This window comes from Phoxinus phoxinus, assembly GCF_949152265.1.
Source record: "Phoxinus phoxinus genome assembly, chromosome: 11".
In the NCBI taxonomy this organism is placed as follows: Eukaryota; Metazoa; Chordata; class Actinopteri; order Cypriniformes; family Leuciscidae; genus Phoxinus; species Phoxinus phoxinus.
In genome coordinates, this window is record NC_136886.1 from 26,996,678 (window position 1) to 27,017,505 (window position 20,828).

At 37.2% G+C, this 20,828-nt stretch overlaps 1 protein-coding gene across 11 annotated transcripts in view; it reads left to right on the forward strand.

Moving 5' to 3' along the window:
- inpp4ab (inositol polyphosphate-4-phosphatase type I Ab) overlaps window positions 1-20,352 on the forward strand; it is a 48,365-nt gene extending 28,013 nt beyond the window's left edge. For 2 of the 11 annotated variants that reach the window (XM_079629530.1, XM_079629533.1), the window contains exons 13-24: window positions 2-19; window positions 1,175-1,361; window positions 1,511-1,726; window positions 2,921-3,230; window positions 4,186-4,221; window positions 7,911-8,083; window positions 8,945-9,068; window positions 9,245-9,512; window positions 9,665-9,762; window positions 9,880-9,992; window positions 11,023-11,177; window positions 19,069-20,348. In XM_079629530.1, coding sequence (XP_079485656.1) covers window positions 2-19; window positions 1,175-1,361; window positions 1,511-1,726; window positions 2,921-3,230; window positions 4,186-4,221; window positions 7,911-8,083; window positions 8,945-9,068; window positions 9,245-9,512; window positions 9,665-9,762; window positions 9,880-9,992; window positions 11,023-11,177; window positions 19,069-19,201 — 1,831 coding nt within the window. In that variant the 3' untranslated portion in view covers window positions 19,202-20,348. Of the gene's footprint in view, window position 1; window positions 20-1,174; window positions 1,362-1,510; window positions 1,727-2,920; window positions 3,231-4,185; window positions 4,222-7,910; window positions 8,084-8,944; window positions 9,069-9,244; window positions 9,513-9,664; window positions 9,763-9,879; window positions 9,993-11,022; window positions 11,178-13,044; window positions 13,254-19,068 lie in introns of those variants that run through there. The other 9 variants (XM_079629537.1, XM_079629531.1, XM_079629538.1 and 6 more) reach the window with 9 other exon arrangements.
- Window positions 20,353-20,828: the final 476 nt, after the last annotated feature.

The following is a 20,828-nucleotide window of genomic DNA, read 5'->3' on the forward strand; positions in this document are numbered from 1 at the left end:
GCATTTATGAAGAGGAATGGTGAGTTTGTTTGAACTTATTTTTATTTACATTTTTTTTGTGGTTTGTTAGCATTTTATGCATGACATCTCTGATCCAAAACCTAGTGAGCTGCATCACTACCTAGTGCCTGCAGCAATATAAACATCGCTCAGCTAATGTATTGTGGGATTGCCCTCAAATGTGGACGCAAAATAATTAGATTGCCTATGTTTTGGAACAGAATGATATTCATTATTCTGTGATTTCATCATCCTTTCTCTGTGGTCGCAACTAAAGAGTAATAGCAGTGTGTGTGTGTATGTGTGTGTTGGAATAAAGTTGTTTAGATAATTGTCTTTTGTTAAGCACACACATATATATGTGCTTCCTGTTTGATCTTTCCTTGTAAGTCAGAATCTCAGGTCAGTTGTTATTTTTCTAGGCTGATTTACTGCAATAACTAGGGGAATTTCACACAGAAACGTGCAGGTCCACGTTTTTCATCCCCAAAACAAAGTGCATAAAGACATTTAATCCTATTTTTAGGGTCTTTGAGAATTATTCTTTTTTTCATTATGACACAATTTTCATGAAAATGCATTTTCCCTCAAAGTTACAATTAACAAATCTCATTCTCAGCTTAAATTAAGTCCAGTACCACAGTGTCATGCGTCAATAATTAAAACGACAATAATCGATACGATTATTGTTGCTAGTTTTTGCAGTGACAATACCACAGTGCAAAAAAAGGACTTAAATTAATGGTCCCTCAAAACTGATTTTAATCTAAATGTACCTGTAATGTACAATTACATTTAAATAGAGGTGAAATATGTCCCATTTCTTTACATATTTGGTAGATTCACCCAACCATATATGTTTCTCAGAATCATGCTGTCCGCTCAATGATGATGTACAAACACACTCTACTGTTGCTGTACGTTGTAATGCACAGAAGCACTTAGTGAAACCGTTCTGTCATTCAAAGGACCGATGGCACTATTGTCCTCTCTGCTCTGAAAAATCATGATTGAGGACCTGAAGTGTTTGGTGGTTGTCAAAGTCTCTAGAGCATCACTGTTTTAATGAATTGGCACAATCATTATCTGTCTGTTGTTGTGCACTAATGTGCATGTGTGTGTTTGTTTTTGCTTGCATGGCGTGTAAGTAATCAAGCTCTCTCTGGTCCAGCAGCAGTGCTCTGTCCAGCTCCCAGTCCATCGTCTACATCCCTCAGGATATTGTCCATGCCAAAGAGATCATTTCCCATATCAACACACTCAAGACTCAGGTCAGCTACTACGCTGAGCGCCTGTCTCGCGCCGCTAAAGAACGATCCGCTAACGGCATGGAGAGAACCCTCGCCATCTTAGCAGATAAGGTGGGTGTCGGAGTAAATATAGCTCCTGCCCATTTAGCGCTACTTTTAGATCCATTTGAAGTTATAATTACCATATTTATTTTTCTATCTTGTCCCCAGTATATGGTCTGTGTGTGATACTATAACCCCTTTTTCTCTCTCACTTTCAGACACGACAGCTGGTGATGGTGTGTGACTGTAAACTGCTGGCGTCTGCAGTGCAGGCTCTGAACGCGGCTAGACCCGAGTACATAGCCTCTAAAAACTCACCCTCTGCTGACTCAGAGCAGGTGGTGCTGAGGAATGATCAGGACACACTGCTGGCCAAATGGAGCGGCAGGAACAGTCGCTCATCCCTCCACGTCGACTGGCACGAGGAAGAGTGGGTAAGAAAGCTTTAGAGGCCTGTTCACAGCTAATCCATTGAATCTAAACTACCGGTATATAACATCTAAAATACTTGTTTTTCACCATTCTCTTATTCTCAGGGTTTTGGTTAGCTGATTTAAAATATGACAAATATTAAAACATCTAAACTAACATTCAAATGTTTTAAATGTTTTTTGAAGAAGTCCCGTATACCAACCAAGGTTACATTTATTTGCTCAAAATTAAGTAAAGTCTCAAAAAAAAGTAATATTGTGAAATATTTGTACAATTTTACATGTTTTCTATTTTAATATATTTTAAAATGTAATTTATTCCTCTGATGGCAAAGCTGAATTTTCTGCATTATTACTCTTATTACTCAGTCTTCAATGTCACATGATCCTTCAGAAATCATTCTAATATGCTGATTTGGTGCTCAAGAAACATTTCTTATTATTATTTTTGAAAACGGTTGTTCTGCTGAATTTTTTTTTTTTCTTTTTTTGTGGAAATGATTACATGATTGATTTTTTTTATTATTTTTTATTATTACATGATAAAAATTTTCAGTGTTTAAAATAAATTTTATTGCAACAAAGTAATGTTTTTACTGTTACTTTTGATGTATTTAATTTGTCCTTGCTGAATAAAGGTATAAAAAAACGAATACTGAGCCCAAACTTTTAAACAGTAAAGTATGTTACAGCCGCATGAGGTTCACTCAATATTGATTTCAAACCCAGAAGAAAATACTGCTTAAAAGCCCTAAATTAACTGTTTTCCTTAAAACAATGTTTTTTCTAATAAAATTTGATTATAATAAGAAATAAACTGTCACCGTCTTGCATCACATACAGCACAACACATACACAACTTTAAACATCTTGTTTAATTTACAAATTCAGCCTCACTTCAGAATAAAAAAATTATATTAATAACAATGGATTATCATAGTTAAGTTAGTATTATAATAATAGTTACTATTAATAATGAATAATAATAATAACTATAAATCATGCAATAATTACACGCAACTAACCCTAATCCTAACCATAACCCTACAGTAAGTACATGTAGTTAATTAATATTACTCTGTACTTAAATGTATTTACACTATAACAAGGACATCTCAAAATAGTGTAACCAAAAGTTTTTGTGCATGTTTTTGAGCTCAAAATTCGCACTTTGTACAAATAGTTTGTTTGTTACAGGAAAAGGTGTGGGGGAATGTTGACAAAAGTCTGGAGTGTATAATCCAGCGAGTGGACAAACTGCTGCAGAGGGAGCGTCTGAACAGCAGCAGCAGTGAGGACATGTTCCAGGCTGACCAGCAGAGCGGCGCCACTAAGAAAGGTAATAGGAAAACAAAAGCCTTCTGGATCAACCCTGTCTGCATGGAAGAGTCTTCCTCAGCCCCTGAACCACAACAACAGTCACCTTCACCATCATCATCATCACCACCTTCATCCTCCGCACCCGATCTGAACCCTGCATGCCCCGTTAATGCAGAAATGCATGCCTGTAGGTGCCATTTACTATCTCGTTCACAACCTCTCTCTCTCTCTCTCTCTCTCTCTGCTTGTTTATTGGATCTACATAGTAGTACAAACACTACCACATGTGCATACTTATCTCTTTTATCTACTTATCACCCTTCCTGTGTCTATTTCTCAAACACCCTGTCACCTGTTCATCTTCAGACAGGTTTGCATACTGCCATAGCAACAATCTTTTAAATTGTTTTCTCTTGTCTGGTTGTGGCTTAAATTTCTTCTCCCACGGTTTCTTATCGACCTCATCATCTGTATTTTTTCTTTTATTTTTGACCTATGCATCTATGGTTCACCATTGTGTATCTTGTCTGATTTTTAAAGAGTCTTGTAATATGTGTATATTTGTCTATCTGTTTTCAATTATCAGTGCCAAAACAAGCAATGTTATTGAATGGAAAAACTGACATCCAAGTGGATTCAATGCCACACTTTATGTTAATGAGTGTGTGTTGACTCCGTGTGACTCTCTGTTGATGTGCCATGTATCTGGAATATGTTTCTAGAACATTCTGTTGTTTGACCCAGCATATTTGCCTACTGTGAACATGTGACCGGGTGCTCTCGTTTGATTGGCTGGCTGACTAACTCGCTCACAGGCTGTCTGTCTGGTGCTGGCTGTCTGTGCCAGTTAGTCACTTGGCAGTGCCAGCATGCTGTGATTTACAGTAGTCTTTTGCATTATATAATGACTATGAAATTATTAGTTTGCCAGGCAGCTGTGACCATTACTTTATCACATATTTGTTTCTAGACAAACCTTTGCAACATTCCAATTTGCACTTGAGTGGGAAAGTAGTAGTTGTTAAATCTGCTTGACTTGTTTTAACATTGTTACTGCTGTCTCAGTGTCTGTGTGAGTTGCGTTTGCTGTGCTTGTTGCACTCGCTAAATAACTGTTGCAAGTTGCACCTCCATCCCTCTAGATGGCAGCAGCAGCAGCGGAGAGGAGAGTTACCCAGGTAAGAGCCCACCCCCCTCCCTTAAGCTTATGCGCTTATGCTAAATAGGTGTTCACGTTTATGTCACATCTGTTGTCTTTCATCCTTGTTAAATGTAAACCGTCATTGCTGTTGCATCCATGTTTATTTTAAAGGCCCTGTGAATTGGCCTGTTGAACAGTTATCCTCTTGTGAAGTCCTGTCGGGACATATTGAAGAGCTTTTTTTAAATAGCCAATGGTGTTTAGTTTATACCAAAAAATTACCTATCAACATGTCAATGCTTCATTCACTCTGATGTGAAGCATATTAGACTAGTAGTGTTTTTCTTATCATTTAGTAGGGGTGGGTTGGGGGGGGCGTCCCAGTTCTAGAAAGCATTAGACAATATCCTGCTTTTTGGGTCTTTTCAGTTACTCGCACTCATGTTGCTCCATAAGACTTTAATTCGTCTTTGCAGCACGAATTATGATATTTTGTAATAAAACTTAGGAGATTTCTGTCCCTCCATTGAAAGTCTATTCCCCTAAAATTTTGATGCTTCAAAAAGTTCATAAAACATTGTCAAATAAATCCATATGAATCAAGCAGTTCAATCCAAGTCTTTTGAAAAGACACGATTGCTTTATATGATGAGCAGATTTAATTTAGGCTTTTATTCACATATAAACATTGCTCAATGCTCATATGTAGAGCATATCAAATGTGGTAAATGTAAACTCAAACGTGCTTGACTCAAGCAAGCATGTTTTAGCTTCGATTTACCATTTATTTGATGAGCCCTATGTATGTGTTATTATCAATGTTTATATGTGAGTTATAAAAAAAACGATGCTCATCATAATAAGATAGTGTCTTAAACCACTCGATTCATGTGGATTACGTTTATAATGTCTCTTAAAGGATAATTCCGGTATTTAACACCTTGAGTCTATATTGTAGTTTGTTTTGGATGAACAAGAGTGGTGGACAACATTTTTTTGACAATGGTTCCTCTCTCGAGTTTTTGACTATAATAGAATTGGCCATGGACCCATTTAACATTGGAGTCAATGTGCATGTCCGAAAATGTCATTAAAACAGTCAATAATGTTCGTTTACAAAACTGTTAAACTCACCGAGTGGTTAGTGGTGTTCGTTGATGATTATAAACAATATATCGTCGCAATATATGATTCCAATCCGTTTATTTTGCTATAGTGGAACTATTTTTTCAGACACTTCACAACCGTGTAACTTCCGCTCAATATTAGAATCTGAAGCGTTAGCACACTCCCGACCACTTGATGGCAATAACCGATGTTTATGTCTCGCGGGACACTCACGGTCACAGTCGAGTTCAACTTCATATTACAAGTAACAATTAATGAAGGTTTTGTTTGTTTATTTCGCTTACTCTCCCGGAGCACAGTTGCTCTGCTCGCTAGCCTTATGAGAAACAGAAGCGAGCAAAAATACTACATCGACCAAATGTAAACAGCCCCCTTTCCGTTTCCGGTAGCGCATTTATATTAATGAGCACTCAGTCCTTCAACAGAATTCAATGGGATTTTACAAAATGACGAATAAAACACGACAGAAACTGTATTTCGCAACACTTTTTGTTTCTGGAACATCAACTAACATCACTAATCACTCGGTGAGTTGCACAGTTTTGAAAACTAATGTTAAAGGTTGTTTTAATGACATTTTCGGACATGACCATTGACTCCAATGTTAAATGGGTCCATGGCCAATTCTTTTATAGTCAAAAACTCGAGAGAGGAACCATTGTCAAAAAAATGTTGTCCACCACTCTTGTTCATCCAAAACAAACTACAATATAGACTCAAGGTGTTAAATACCGGAATTATCCTTTAACTTTCTGAAGCTTAACAATTTGGTTTCAACAAAAATTCAACAATCATCTTTTGTGTTTTTAAAGATGAATGTAAGTCTTATGAGTTTGGAACAAAATGAGGGTGAGGGAATGATGACAGAATTTTTTTTGGGGGGGGCTAGTAAACCGATTAAAAGTTACATCTTACATTTTTATGTCAGGGGATCTTTAAGGTGAAACATGAGCATTCGAAAATAGGGCTGGGCGATATGACCAAAATCTCATATCACGATATAAGTCATCTCATATCCCGATAACGATATGTATCACGATATAGTACCTTTTCTGTAAATTCAATCAATTAATAATTTATATATATAATTACTACATGGAAAATACTTTTAGCATATATCAAATAAAAGAAAAGTTGATATATATATATATTGAGTATATATTAAGTATATCCTCAAAAATGTTTTTTATATATATTTTATATTCTCAAAAAAAAAAATGGGCAAATGTTTGATTAAGAATGTAGAAATATAAAATATGAACGAAATATAAAACACTTTTCAAAAACAAATGATTACAGGCCCAACATAAAATATTGCTATATAAAATACCAAATGTAAAAATTCAATGGAAGATGTTTAAAATGTAGCAGAAATCAGGGCTCCGAACCTGTTCAATGAACGAAAACAAACGAAATTTTGACAGGAGCATATAACCAGAAACGGAAACCAAATTAAATTTAATCGTTCTGAACAGATTTGAAATGGCCATTAACCGGTTAACAACGTTATTTTATCGTTCTGTTAACTATTTTAATTTGCCAGTCAACCAATCATGAATTCAAATAGTACAGACTGAGCAAATGTGATATTGACGCGCATAGCCTATCCAACGTGAGTGAAATGCCCATGATCAGCTGTCAGTCATCATTGATAAGTCGCAATGGGAATGCGCTGGCGTTAGTTTTCCATACTGTAGCCTATGTCACCAACTGTCAAAAAATTAGGCCTACATTTCAGTGAAAATGAATAGCAGGTAATATGCAACTTTTTGTTTTTTGAAACCAGCGAAAATTGCAGGATAGTGTAGAACATGGATCCACACAACGTCACATCACGCACTTAAAGCGCTTCTGTGAACGGAGAAAACAGAATAAAGCTAAATATATAAAACTAATATATAGGCCTATATGCGAAATATAGGCTATTTGCCTTAAATAATTACAGATTAACAAAACGAAAGGAAGCATTTTGCTGAGCTTCGGATCATGCGACAGGGTCCAAAGTTCACAAAAGGGAAACCGAGATGGTAGAAAAGGGAATCGAGCTTGTTTTCTGTATTTTACGGCTTTACAGTTTTGAATCATTTCTTGCTTCTATCCGTATGACCATAAATTACGGAGTAACGGATTCCTGTTCCTGTGATCGCGCCGACGCTTCACGGCACGCGCACACGTTCTTGCATTGCTAACTTGACATAGCAGCATGTTCATTATCAAAATATAATAGTCAACCAAACAAAGAAATTTTACCAAATCATGTTCAGGCTACAGAGGTAGCCCCTCATTTAGGAACGAGCTCCTCGGTTTGTCCTGGCTGGTCCTGCTCGGAAACACCCGGTTCTATCACCCTTCACTCGCCATGTTATTCACGTTTCTGCCTGCATTCTCATGGCGGCGTGTAAGATTGCAGTCCTCCAAATGATGAAAAAGTTTTGCCGTAAACAATGTTTTTTTTGCGACACCACGATATGAACGATAGAGCATAATATGAATCGATAGACTTTTTATATCGTCCATCCGATATATATCGTCATATCGCACAGCCCTATTCGAAAATGTGATATTTGATATTAGCAGTAGATTTTCTGTGTGTGTCAGGTGAGTGGAGCGAGGCCCTGTATCCCCTCTTGACGACCCTAACGGAGTGTGTGGCCATGATGAGTGACAAAGCCAAGAAGTCGATGGTTTTCTTGCTCATGCAAGACAGCGCACCCACCATTGCGATGGACCTCAACCTGCAGTATCGCCGAGATGTGGTCTTCTGCCAGACAGTAAGTTCTCACGCACACACATTAGTGAACAACTCCATGAGCTTACATGGTTGGTTCACCCAAAAATTTAAATTGTCATCTATTAATCACCCTCATGTGTCTTTCCAAACCCATAAAACTTTAGTTCATCTTCAAAAGACAAATGAAGATATTTTTAATAGTCAATTTACCCAAAACATTGACGAATCAAAAAGTTCGTAAAGAGTTCCAATATAAAAGAGATCCATATGAATCGAGCAAGTCTTCTGAAAAGAAATGTCAAGCAAGAACGTTAGCTGCTGTTTATCATATTTCATGTGCTCAATGTACATGTGTTGATCAGGTTTTACATGTGAATAAAAGACTAAATTTAATCCGTTCATCATATAAAGTGATCGTGTCTCTTCAGAAGACTGGATTTTTTTATGATCTCTTAATGAATGTTTTGAAGCGTCCACATTTTGGGTGAATGGACTGTCAATAGAGGGACAGAAATCTCTCAGGTTTGATAAAAAATATTACTTGTGTTTCAAAAATAAACGTCTTATGGATTTGGGTATTGAGTAAATTATGGATTTTGAATGATGACAGAATATTAATTTTTAGGGTGAACTAACCCTTAACCGTTTTTAAGATAGCCTTGCTTTAATAAAGGATCATCATAATAAAACATCATCCCTAACCTGAATGTTGTTACCTTTTTCATTGAATTTTCCATTGAGTTTTCACGTTCACAGACTTTCTATAAAATTACAGGTCATACAGGTTTAAAATGACATAATGAAGATTCAATCATTTTGGGAGAGCTAATCCTTTTAAACCCATTTTTCTGTCATTTTCTGACATGTCTTCTTGCTCTCTTTTTTGTTTGTTTCTCTTAAGCTCACAGCACTAATTTGTGGCTTCATCATCAAACTGAGGAACTGTCTCCGTGACGACGGTTTCCTGAGACAGCTTTACACCATCGGTCTGCTCGCTCAGTTCGAGTGTCTATTAAGTACTTACGGTAAACACACACTTACGCACATGCAGCATGTCAATACTTTGCTCCTGAATACACAGTGACCACTAAATCAAAGCCTTTATGTTAAGTAAACTCATTATTTCTATGTGAGTGAAGCGTTCTGTTTTGAATCACTTTGCATTGGGTACAGTAATTTTGCCCTGGTGTGTGTATCACAGGAGAGGAGTTGGCCATGTTAGAGGACATGAGCATAGGAATAATGGACCTTCGGAACGTTACGTTCAAGGTGACGCAGGCCATCTCTACCTCTTCCCCCGACATGCTTCCTGTGATCACGGGAAATCGAGATGGGTTCAACGTTCGCATCCCGCTCCCAGGTAGCATGTTTGATGCATTGCCAAGGGAGATCCAGAACGGCATGCTGCTGCGGGTACAGCCGGTGCTGTTCAACGTGGGCATCAACGAGCAGCAAACGCTCGCCGAGAAGTGAGTCTTGATTATGTAACAGCCATGAGTGCTTGCATAACATCAACAAATAACATTATACCGTAATTGTTTTTATCTATTTTTCAGTTTGGCTTACATTTGTGTCCGTATTGAAAATATCTAAAGGGAAATGAAATTGTTTTGTGTTGTAGATTTGGAGACACATCACTTCAGGAGTTCATCAACGGGGAGAGCCTGGCGCGTCTTGACTCTTACTACCAGCAGTTCAAGGAGGTTTTACCAGAGGACTGTAAGTTAGCACGCTCTCTCATGTTCTGTTTTTCTCTCTATCTACATATCAAAAAGAAATTATAGCAAGATTTGAATTGCACAAGTCACTCTGGTTTTAATTTTCTGTCCCTCTCAGGTCTTCCTCACTCTCGTAGTCAGACGTGTGTCCCAGAGCTGTTGCGGTTCCTTGGTCAAAATGTTCATGCTAGGAAAAATAAAAATGTAGACATCTTGTGGCAGGCTGCAGAGGTAACAATTCTCCTACTTAAAGGGTGAAATAACTCAAATGGGTCTAATAAAAGTGTTTCAGCAATTCTTTGAATATATACATTTCAGTGTTTCTCATAAAAAAAACATTTACCACCCATAGTTTTCTTGTCTGAAATACAGTACAGTCCATATTTAAGTACAAAAACATAATTAGTGTTTCTAACAACAAAGCATTCCTGGTGAAAAACTTCATTACCCATGATGCATGATGAAGTCAATCTCTACGCTCTCAAAATACTTAAATGTTTATATTTTATATATAATATATTTATGCATATTTTGCGCTAAACTTAAAATATATTGTTTTATACAGTATATTTAATCATCATTTGTAAATGAGAAGTTTTATATTTCTCCATCGGTTTTAATTTGATTACGCTGTTTGCAATGCCTTCATGGGATTGTAATTTTTTCCTCACTAAAGCCGTTACGTACACAACCTGGTCTTTTTTTCTGATTTTCCTAAACTTTTTTGCTTCAAATCAAAGTTTGTAGTGTTGTGATTTTCCTCTTTGCTGATTGGCTTGGTTCATGGCTTATAACTCTTTAATGAAGACTTATTTTTAAATCCTTATGGGAAAAATGTATGGAAAAAATAATTCCAGGACCAGCACTGTTGAAAATGAGGGGTGGGAACTTTTGCATTCTATAAATGATCGTGAAGTTGAGCTACAGTCTCTGTTTGAGGTTACACATCGTCTGTTTTTCGGCACAAGCACACATTATCAAGGTCAATTGTAGTGTGATTTTACTAAAATCAGATAGTTATGATTTCATGTTTACATGACAATTTAAAAAATATATATTGTTTAAGTCCAGGCAAAATGTAGGTCGGGACATGTTTTTTGTCCATCAGGAATTGATTGGATCGTTGCGGTTCAGGTTTATTGAGTTCAGCACAGTACCAACAGAGTTTGCATCTAAATGTTCCATTTCAACTGACACTTTAATCCTGATCTGGAGTAAGTGTAAACGTGTGGTTGACTGTAACAATATTTCCCCCCCTCAGATTTGTCGGCGACTGAATGGAGTGCGCTTTACCAGCTGTAAAAGTGCGAAGGATCGCACTGCCATGTCAGTGACTCTGGAGCAGTGTCTGATCCTGCAGCACGAGCACGGCATGGCCCCGCAGGTCTTCACCCAGGCCCTCGACTGCATGCGCAGGTAACACACCTGAACAACTGCCCGTTCATAAGCACTGCACGCTTTGGGGATGTGCCTCTCTTTTTTCCTCTCTTTCTCTTTTCTTCCTTTCTTTCTCCTTCTGCCTCAAGGATCCCCCAATGCTTCATCACTCATTGCTTGTGGCTTCTTATTGCTTTGTGGCTTATGTGGCCTAATATGTTCATTACTTTTATATTTGCTCACTTGTTTAGGGACATAGTGTGTTTATTCCTTTCCACTCCACCTTTCCATCTTTTTTCCACGCTCTACGAGAGGCGTAAACACAAATAAATCGCTCCTGTAGAGTGAGGAAACTCAAACTTGGATGGGCTGATTTGTTTGGCTGTCTGCTTGCCAGATGTTCTGTGCTTTTAAATAAGAGTGTAAAATTGTCAGGTTTGTCCCATAGTTTTCTCCTCTTGTCTCCTGTACAATCTGAGGACAGATCTAAACAAACTTATGTCGTTGAATTTGAACTGAAAACTGTTTATCTGTCCTATGAAAGAGGCACGATGAGCACAGGAAGGTTTTGTTAGTTTTAGAGAGTCTCGGTAAACACTCAATTGTAACACTTTACAAGAAGGTTTAATTCATTAACATTAGTTAATGCCTTAGGAATTATGAACTAGCCATGGCCATTACTTTTAAAGCATTTGCTAAACTAGATAATGTTAATTTCTATATACACTGCTGTTCAAAAATTTGGGGACATTCTGTTAGATTTGCTTATTTGAAAAATAATAATAATTTAGCAAGAACTAATGCATTGATCAAAAGTGACAGTGAAGACATTTATAATTTTACAAGAGATTTCTATTTCAAATAAATGTTTTTTTTAACTTTCTATTAATCAAACAATCCTGTTAAAAACATCATGATTTACTCAAATATATTAATCAGCACCAAATTGAGCAGCATATAAGCTATTTAAAATAATAATAGTATTTTAATAGTTCACAGTATTACTGTTTTACTGTTTGTTTGTTCAAATAAATGAAACCTTGGTGAGCATAAAATCAACCCCTTAACATTTGAATGTTAATGTATACTACTACCGGTACATTTCAATTTGTGTAAATGATCATTTCTATTCATAGTATATTATAATAAAGTGAACATTAACCTAGAGTAGATCAAAAATAAGTGCGGTAAAACCTTTTTTTTTTATGAATTAACTAATGTTAATGAATTGAATGTTAAGGTAAAGTATTACCCACAATGCACTGTGCATGATCTGCCACTGCGCTGTGCTGCTGTCCCTTGTGTGCGTGTGAGATTGAGTGATCGTAAATGCATCTCACAGAAAGCCAGCAGTCTCTCTATACCTATATTTTTATATATTCTTCACAGTTGGATCTCCTTATAGATGCAGAGACGCTGTACACAAGATTGCTTTTCTGTTTACAGTTGTTTGTTATGATGGCTCTGTTGGCCTGTTGCATGCTGATTTGCATGGCCCAGTACTGGCAGCAGCAGCAGCCCCCATACGCCCACTTCTGTCCAACATGGAGCCCGTTTCTTTACTTCAAATGGCAAAGATGCAGAACATCACTCTTAATTTTCTCTTTCTTTATTCTCTCTCCTTCCCTTCTATGTGTCTGTATTTCCTTTCCTACTTCACGTTGTCTGTATTATGTCTTTTGGAATTACTTTTCGTTTTGCATCCATATCCGACGGATGGATTCAACTCCTTTTCAACATGTCTCCACTTAATCTTCTCTTCAATGTTTCATTTCATGATTACTTTTACATTAATGTTGGAACCACCTCCATGGTCACGTCACCCCATCCTGTGCATGTCGCCACATTGTGTTTTGTCCTCTCTGGCCTTTGCCGCCGCTCCCTCCGTCCCTGCCCCTCTCTGCAGCATTGGGACCAGGGAGGGGGTAATTCAGAAGAACCTGAGCGGCTTATTGCCCGTACGTGACTTCAGGCTGGACCCCAGTCTGCTCTACTCTCTGCCCCTTCTGGCCCTGAGCCCAAACCTGCTCATCGTCTGGGTGTTCCTCAGCATAGCCTACCTGCTGGCCAAACTCCGCTGCAGCTGAGCCTGAGACCCCCCTTTTTCATTTTACTTTCTCTCTCTCTCTCTCTCTCTCTCTCTCTCTCTCTCTCTCTCTCTCTCTCTCTCTCTCTCTCTGTCTCTCTCTCTCTCTCTCTCTGCTCTCTCTCTCTCTCTGCTCTCTCTCTCTCTGCTCTCTCTCTCTCTGCTCTCTCTCTCTCTCTCTCTCTCTCTCTCTCTCTCTCTCTCTCTCTCTCTCTCTCTCTCTCTTTCTCCAGCTATCTCAGCACGCTCCAGCTATCTCAGCACCTCCTTTCTCTGTGTTTCACTTTTCCCTCCTGTGGGTGAGGAGCTGTTTGCAGACAACGCTGAATTCTCTCTGGTTTATTTCAGCTCTTCTCTCTAAAGGCCCCGATATACTCATGGAAAAGTTTTTTTTTTTTTTTTTTTTTTTCGCTTGGGGGTAAAAAGAGATATATGGTATACAGTTAGCGGACATCCCAACGCTGCTGAGAGCAAGCTTTCCTCTCACTAACAAAATTAATACACAGAAATGATAGCAGTGAGAAAACAGCAGTTAAGAAAGCTTCTGATTATTGTGGTTTTGGATATGTTTGCATCAGCTCTGCAATTCGGCACTCCTGACAAGTCACGTTTATTTATACAGCACTTTAGATTGCTTCAAAGCAAGCAGCTTTACAGAGTCAGTCAGTGTCAGTGTCACTTTCAATGAGAACAACAGCTTCAATACGATAAAGCAGCTCTCCAGTGTGGTCATGTTTTTACTCGCGTCTGACCTCGACAAACTGAACAGAGGAAATGAACCAGAGAAGAATTCCTCATCAAAGAAGGCGGAGCCTCAGAGCAAACATACCAATTATGTATCACGATCAAATATTAATTTGAAGGTGTTTACCAGCCAGAGTAAACTTCTTTTTTTTTTTGCGAAGCTGATTCGAACTTTTGAAACTAACTTAGTTTTGTCCTGACTTAGTTCTATAAGATTATGTTGACGCCAGTTCATTCTTTGATAGTATATCGGGGCCATAACAGTCAGTCTAGAGGTCTTAGTGTTTCTTTCTGCCTTACCTCTCTCTATCTCTCTCTCTCTCTTTTTAAGTAATCTTGGATGACATAAGAGAAAAGTTTGTATATTAATTTGTGACATATTACAAATATTCAGAATTATTTTAGAGGGTACATTGAACATATATATATTTAAGACTGATTTATTTATTCAATGCTAAATATTCTTATAATATAAAACTGTTTTATTTATGTTATTATAGCAAATTATTATTCAGCACATGGATATAGTGTGCTGGTGGTCCGTACAATATTTATAATAATGAGATATTGTTTCTGTAACAGTATCATGGAATTTTCCAGTGATTTTTGTGGTCGATTTTGTCTTCCATGTATTTCTATCTAAATGCAAAGCTAAGGCCAGGCCAAAGCTAATTTCAACTATCATCGCACTTGCTTTAAAAATGTATTGCACTTTAGGGTGTTGAGTGTGTCAATGTCTTCCCATGTTTTGCAGGAAGATAAGATTTGGTTCTTTTACCATGTTTGTCCTGCACTAACCTTTTTGCAGCCTTTCCAATGAAACTGTTAAATTTGGCCATATAAGATTGTATTTTCAGTCAGGGAAATATAAATATGCACTTGAGAATTACTTTTTCACTGTCAGCTGACAGGAAGCTAACAGGTTTAAAAGGAATTTTGTGTAAAGGAATGTTTTGGGTTCACACAAGTTCGCATGCGAACGATTACCACAGGCAATTTTCACTCAATTTGTAAAAACAAACAAAACCTTCTTAACATTAATGCACTAACAATAAAAGTCGCTTGGATTGAACCTGAAACAGTCCTTTTAAGATGTATGTGTTTAGATGACTAGAGCATCCATGTGTTGCTTTAAGTAAAGTGTCCTTATCCAGGACTAATGGAGAAAATGTGTTCTTTTGCCAAAACTAATCATGACGTACAGGCTGCAAATCATCAAAATTCTTCCCTTATTTATATGTAGATAAATATTTTATATGTAAATATTTGACATAATGATTAGAAATGACATAATTTTCAAGGATTCCCAGTTTAATCGTGCTTCCCTCTGTGCCAAATTCGAAATGGCCTCTCTGTGCTTTGTAAAATTTGTCTGGCCACACGCCACGGCCAGTACATCTGCTGTTTACAAGTTAGCACTGCTTGAGTTTACATGCTCTAAAGAGCTTCCCGTTACAAGAACGTTATATCTAAAAGAAAAAGTCAAATGTACCTTTAAAGTTTACCGGGCTTTCAACTGATCCACTAAAGAAATTGACTGTCCCAAAATATCTCCATTTGAGATGCTGAAGGGGTTCATTGGTAATGATGTTGCGGCTCTGTGAGTCTATTTTTTGCTCAGTTTGCTCAAAGTCAGAGACGACTTCCAGACTTTTTCCTGTTTGTTTTAAATCATGTTGGATAATGTTACTAGCTGTATTCTGAGAAGGATTACATCTTAAGTTGGAGGAAGGTTTTGGTGACTGATTTTTGAAGTCTGTTTAGACAGTCTAAGATACTGCTGGTTTGGCTGAATGTCATTGGTAGGTTTTAACGAATAGAATTTAAGGATAGGTCTCAGGTTAAGTTTGATAGCTTTAAAGTTTGATCATTGGTTTTAAGTAGGGCTGCATGATTATGACAAAATATATATATATATATAGATTATTTCCCTTGATATTGTAATATTAATTGTATTATTAGTTGTATTGATTCTTTTTTAATTTAATCAAATTTATATGTATATTAAAACAGCTGAATGTTATTGCAATGCATACAGGTTGCAGAGAAAATTTGATGTTACTCTGTCTACATTACAAACAAGCTGCGCAACATCTATCCAAATAATTACAAATTATCAACTGTGTTTTTTGCCTGGGTTCACGTGCTTCTGCAAATAACACACAAATAACTTGTTCATTAGGATCTGTTGTCATCATTGACTTAAATGCCTCCAAATCACACAACATAGTAAAAATTGGATTGATTGTGCAGCCCTAAGAATCAGTTCTAGGTTTGAAGCTGTATTGGTGAATGTTTTGGGAATTAAATTTTTTTTTATGAGTATTTTAGATTAGGGAGTAGTTTTGTGGACTGATTTAATAAATTAGCTTGATTAATAAATAGGCTCAGAGCACAGCTCTTTTGATTTATTGGGCTTTCATGCTCAGAGAATCATATTTTATAAAGATAATATGCAGTGTTGTTTTTATGCTTCCTCTTACAACATTTGTACATTTTTAAATATTATTTCAATATTTTGAATCTATATTTGACAAATATAACCTTTTACTCAAAGATCAAAATAGATTTCTTAGTTTTACCTCGTTTTACACTTAAAGCGTGTGAATTGAGCACACAAAAACTAAAAGGTCTCTGCATAGCGAGGAACAGGTTTGATTTGGAAGTTATTAGAATGGATATTCATGAACACATGGATTTTTTTTTAGCTGTTAAGTGGTGAATTCTCCCACAATCTTCTTCTATGATTATTTACTCTCTTTTGTATGTTTCTTTCTTCAGTGAAACTTAAAAGGAGATATTTAGCAGATAGTCCAAACTGCTCTTTTCCAGACATTTTTCTCATACGATTTTTCATTCGACATTCAACCTAAATTTAATTCTGTTTATCACACAAAGCTGCTGTATAGAGGTTTAGAAGACTTAAAGGGAGAGTTCACCCAAAAATTCAAATTCTATCATCAATCATGTACTCACCTGTTTTCTTTTTTCTGTTGAACACAGGAACACTTTTTTTCTTGAATGTTGATAACCAGACAGTTGACTGTAGCCATTGATTTCGGTAGCCATTGACTTCCATAGTATCTTTTTTATCCTTTTTTTAAGTCAATGGCTACCGTCAACTGTCTGATTACCAACATTCTTCAAAATATCTTCTTTATAGTTCAACAGAAGAAAGAAACGCATACAGGTTTGGAATGAGGGTGAGTAAATGATGACAGAATTAAACATTTTGGGTGAACTATCCCTTTAAGCCCAAAGTACACTTCAGCCGTCCGCTTTCCGCTATGGTTGGGTCACTGTCCGTGTGACGTATTTTTCATCATCGATAGGCCACTGTGTAGACGTTGTGTGTACAACAGCGCGTGCGCAAGGTAAAAGTTGAGACAGAAGAGTCCACTAGCTGGCAATACGTTTGTTTTGGTTCTTGTTCTATACTTTGCATGCAATGGCGGATGCTACTTCTATCCTTCCGAGTGAATGTCCTGTAAATGACACGACTCATTGCTGCCCTCTGACGTCTGTTAGAGTAAAAAAAAAATATATATATATACATATATATGTACTGCGCATGTATACTTTGAAAGTTGTGTGGACACGTCTGTGTCTGAACAGACCGTGGAAAATTAAGTATACCCAGGCCTTAAGATTGGACAAGTTCCAAGGTGGACACCTACTCTTATGGTGCTTTTTTTCAGAGCTTGATAGCCTCTGCTGCCAATCTATTTTTATTGAACATTTATCATATGTTCCATGGAAGAAAGTGGCCCTATCATACACCCGGTGCAATGCAAGTGTTTATTGCTAGTTTCAGCCCGACGCAGTTATCATTTTCACGTCCTGCGCCACATTGTTTAAATAGCAAATGCATTTGCGCCCATTTGTGCGCCCATGGATGTGCTGGTCTGAAAACAAGGTGTGTTCAGGCGTATTGTTGGTGCGTTGCTATTTTGAGGCAACTGAAATAGACTGCGCCATTGACCAACAAAAACCTGGTCTAAAGTCAATGGCGCAATATATATATATTTTTTGTTATTTAAAGAGCGCGTTAGTAATGTGCGCCTATCGGAGGGTCCACAACACGCGTACATTCTGCTTATTACACACACAGGGGTGCGCAGAAGCACACAAACATGCCAAATATTCAAAATAAAAGGATTACAATGTAAAAGATTATTATAGAGTACATAATATGGTGGAATCCGGCTTGTCCCGTAGATGGTCTGCTCTTTCCGCTTGCAAATTCCGCCATCTAAATAACGAATCCGCCATGGCGCGAGCGCAACTGGCTTTTAAAGGGAATGGGAGATGAGACTCTGATTGGTTTATTGCACACACACCCATTACTCATTAAGAGTTAAACTAGCAAAAGTTAAAATCGTTAAAATAGGGCCCAGTAAGTCAAATGGTTTGGAATGACATGAGAATTGCACTGATATTTCATTTCTAATTGAACAGTTTTGACAAAGGCCTGCACTTGAAGTAAATTGTACCATATCATGCTTTCTGATATCATTTACATTGCAACTGTTGACTCATTGAAGAAGTTTAAAGGAATTCATTTGAATATCATTAAGATATTTATGTGGAAGCACATTTTTGAAAGTAGCAACAATTTCTATGTATATATAAAAGACGGTTATGGAACAGAATTTTTGGAATCACAATAAGAGGGACGTGTGTTATAGTCGTCCTGATCAAATGTAATTATTTTCCATAAATAATTGTTTACCATACCCTTAATACACAGCCAATGTAGCATGCTGATCCTAAAGATCTCTTTACATTTCCGTCAAGTTAGCATTGACTTCCTATGTGCTACCTAAAAGAAAGTTGACCCTTTAAGTGACCCGCTTTTAGCATCTTCAGCTTGTATGAACTGTATTGTGACGTGGTTTTGTTTATGCTGCTTTTTTGATGGTGGCCACCCTCATTCTCTGTTCGCCCATAACACTCATGCTCATAACACTGCTGAAATGTCTGCTGCCATCTTTTGTGGCTGTGATAATTTTTGCTTGTGATCTTTCTAAACATGGCTTCATGTTCTGTTTGTTTTCTACTTGTTTTTACACACTCAATCCCGCCCCATTCCCCTGCCAGTGAGGGCTGCCGCCGCGAGAACACCACGAAGAACATTGGATGTCGCAAGTATGCCTTTAACTGTCTACAGCTGAAGGCCTTTCCTAAATATTACAGACCTCCCGATGGCACTTTCGGAAAAGTGGAGACTTAACCAAATGGCTCTTTTTTTGGGTGTAATACAGAAAGATTATTAATTATGATGTTACAAAAGTCCTGCACATTAGAAATTCAAGCTAAGCTACAGTAAATCTGCTCCACGCAAATGCTATTTCAATTTGTTCCGCTATTTCAATCGCTCATTTACATATCAAGCATGCACTTGAAGTGGAAATGTTGACTGGGTAGATGCAGTAGATACAGGTTAAATATCTGATCAGTTCTCTTTCATAAGCTCAATATCATCAAACACATATGTATTACATGTAATGTTGTATTTTATCATATTGGCCATCTGTAGTGCACAATGAAAGATTTAGTCATTTTCGCTATGTATTTCATTTAGTCCTTTATGCTGTGTTTCATACTGTAGCCTTGACTGTCTATCGCAAACTGTGTGTTTAGTACGTTAAGCTACACCTGCTGCTGCAGCATAATAGTTATCAGTCTCATGGCTTAGAGTCACATGACTCTTCTTGCCTTGTGTTCATATGTTTAGGCTCCACCATTTTCAAGTGTCATTTTCCCGTTCCTCCCATTGACCAGCGGAGGAACTTTCGGGAAAAACTTTTCAAGAAAACAATGTCCTATTCAATAAAAGAAATGAACTACTGGCAAGTTTCTTCAATGGGCCAACGTAGAAAATGATAAAGGCAAAAAAGTGAGATCAGTGTATCACTGTGTTCAGCTGGCAGCAATGACTCTGACAACTTTATGCCATCTTTCTAATAGATGATGCTGTCGTTTTGTGCTGTACTTGTTTTTAACAAGAGGTACGTTTATAAATGGAATTTCGATGCATTAAGAGAGTACAGTGCTAAGCACTCATGAAATTGACTGAAATGTGAAGTTGCAGACATGCAAATTATTTGTTGAAGGTTATTCTTTTGTCATGTGCATATCACTGTTGTTTTCGATTCTGTTTTTGACACCGATGTTGATTCAATTATTGTACGCTTATACAACGTTATTTAAGAGCTCAGATTTTTGGATTGATGTTGATTTGTATTTATTTCTTTTTATGGTAATGACCTTGTGTCTTTTATGATGCCCTCTTAGATATATTATGTCCGTCTAGAACAGAGTTCTGCTGTATTAAAATGCTGTCATCAATATCTGATGCCATTAAAGAGAGAATATAAGACCATGCACGTCGATTGTGTTCTTTTTATCATGATAAAGCTTTTCTGTCTCTGTTCATTTTGGGATGTTTGGTAATCTGCACTTGGTTTAAACCTATTTTTTTTTCAACAAAAAATTACACATTGGTTGGAAAACGTATTTAGTCAGAATGCATGGTTATTTTTCAATGGTCATCAATAGGGAAAGATGCTTTATGCTCATAATGGTGTTATACTACTAATATACTACTTATTTAGTATACGAGGTTCTATGAATATGGAAATTCGCCCTGCCTCCACTCACTCACACTCAGCTCAGAGATCCACAGGTTGATGTGATTGGATACAAGGTAGTTTGTGACGTCAGATACACCACCGAATACAAACCGTGTTTTGAGACTGTCTTTGATTCACTGCAGTTTTATATATACTCAGCAATGGTGTTGACTTATGAATTTGCACATGGTTTGTCTTAAAGCACATTAAAAACACCACATAGAC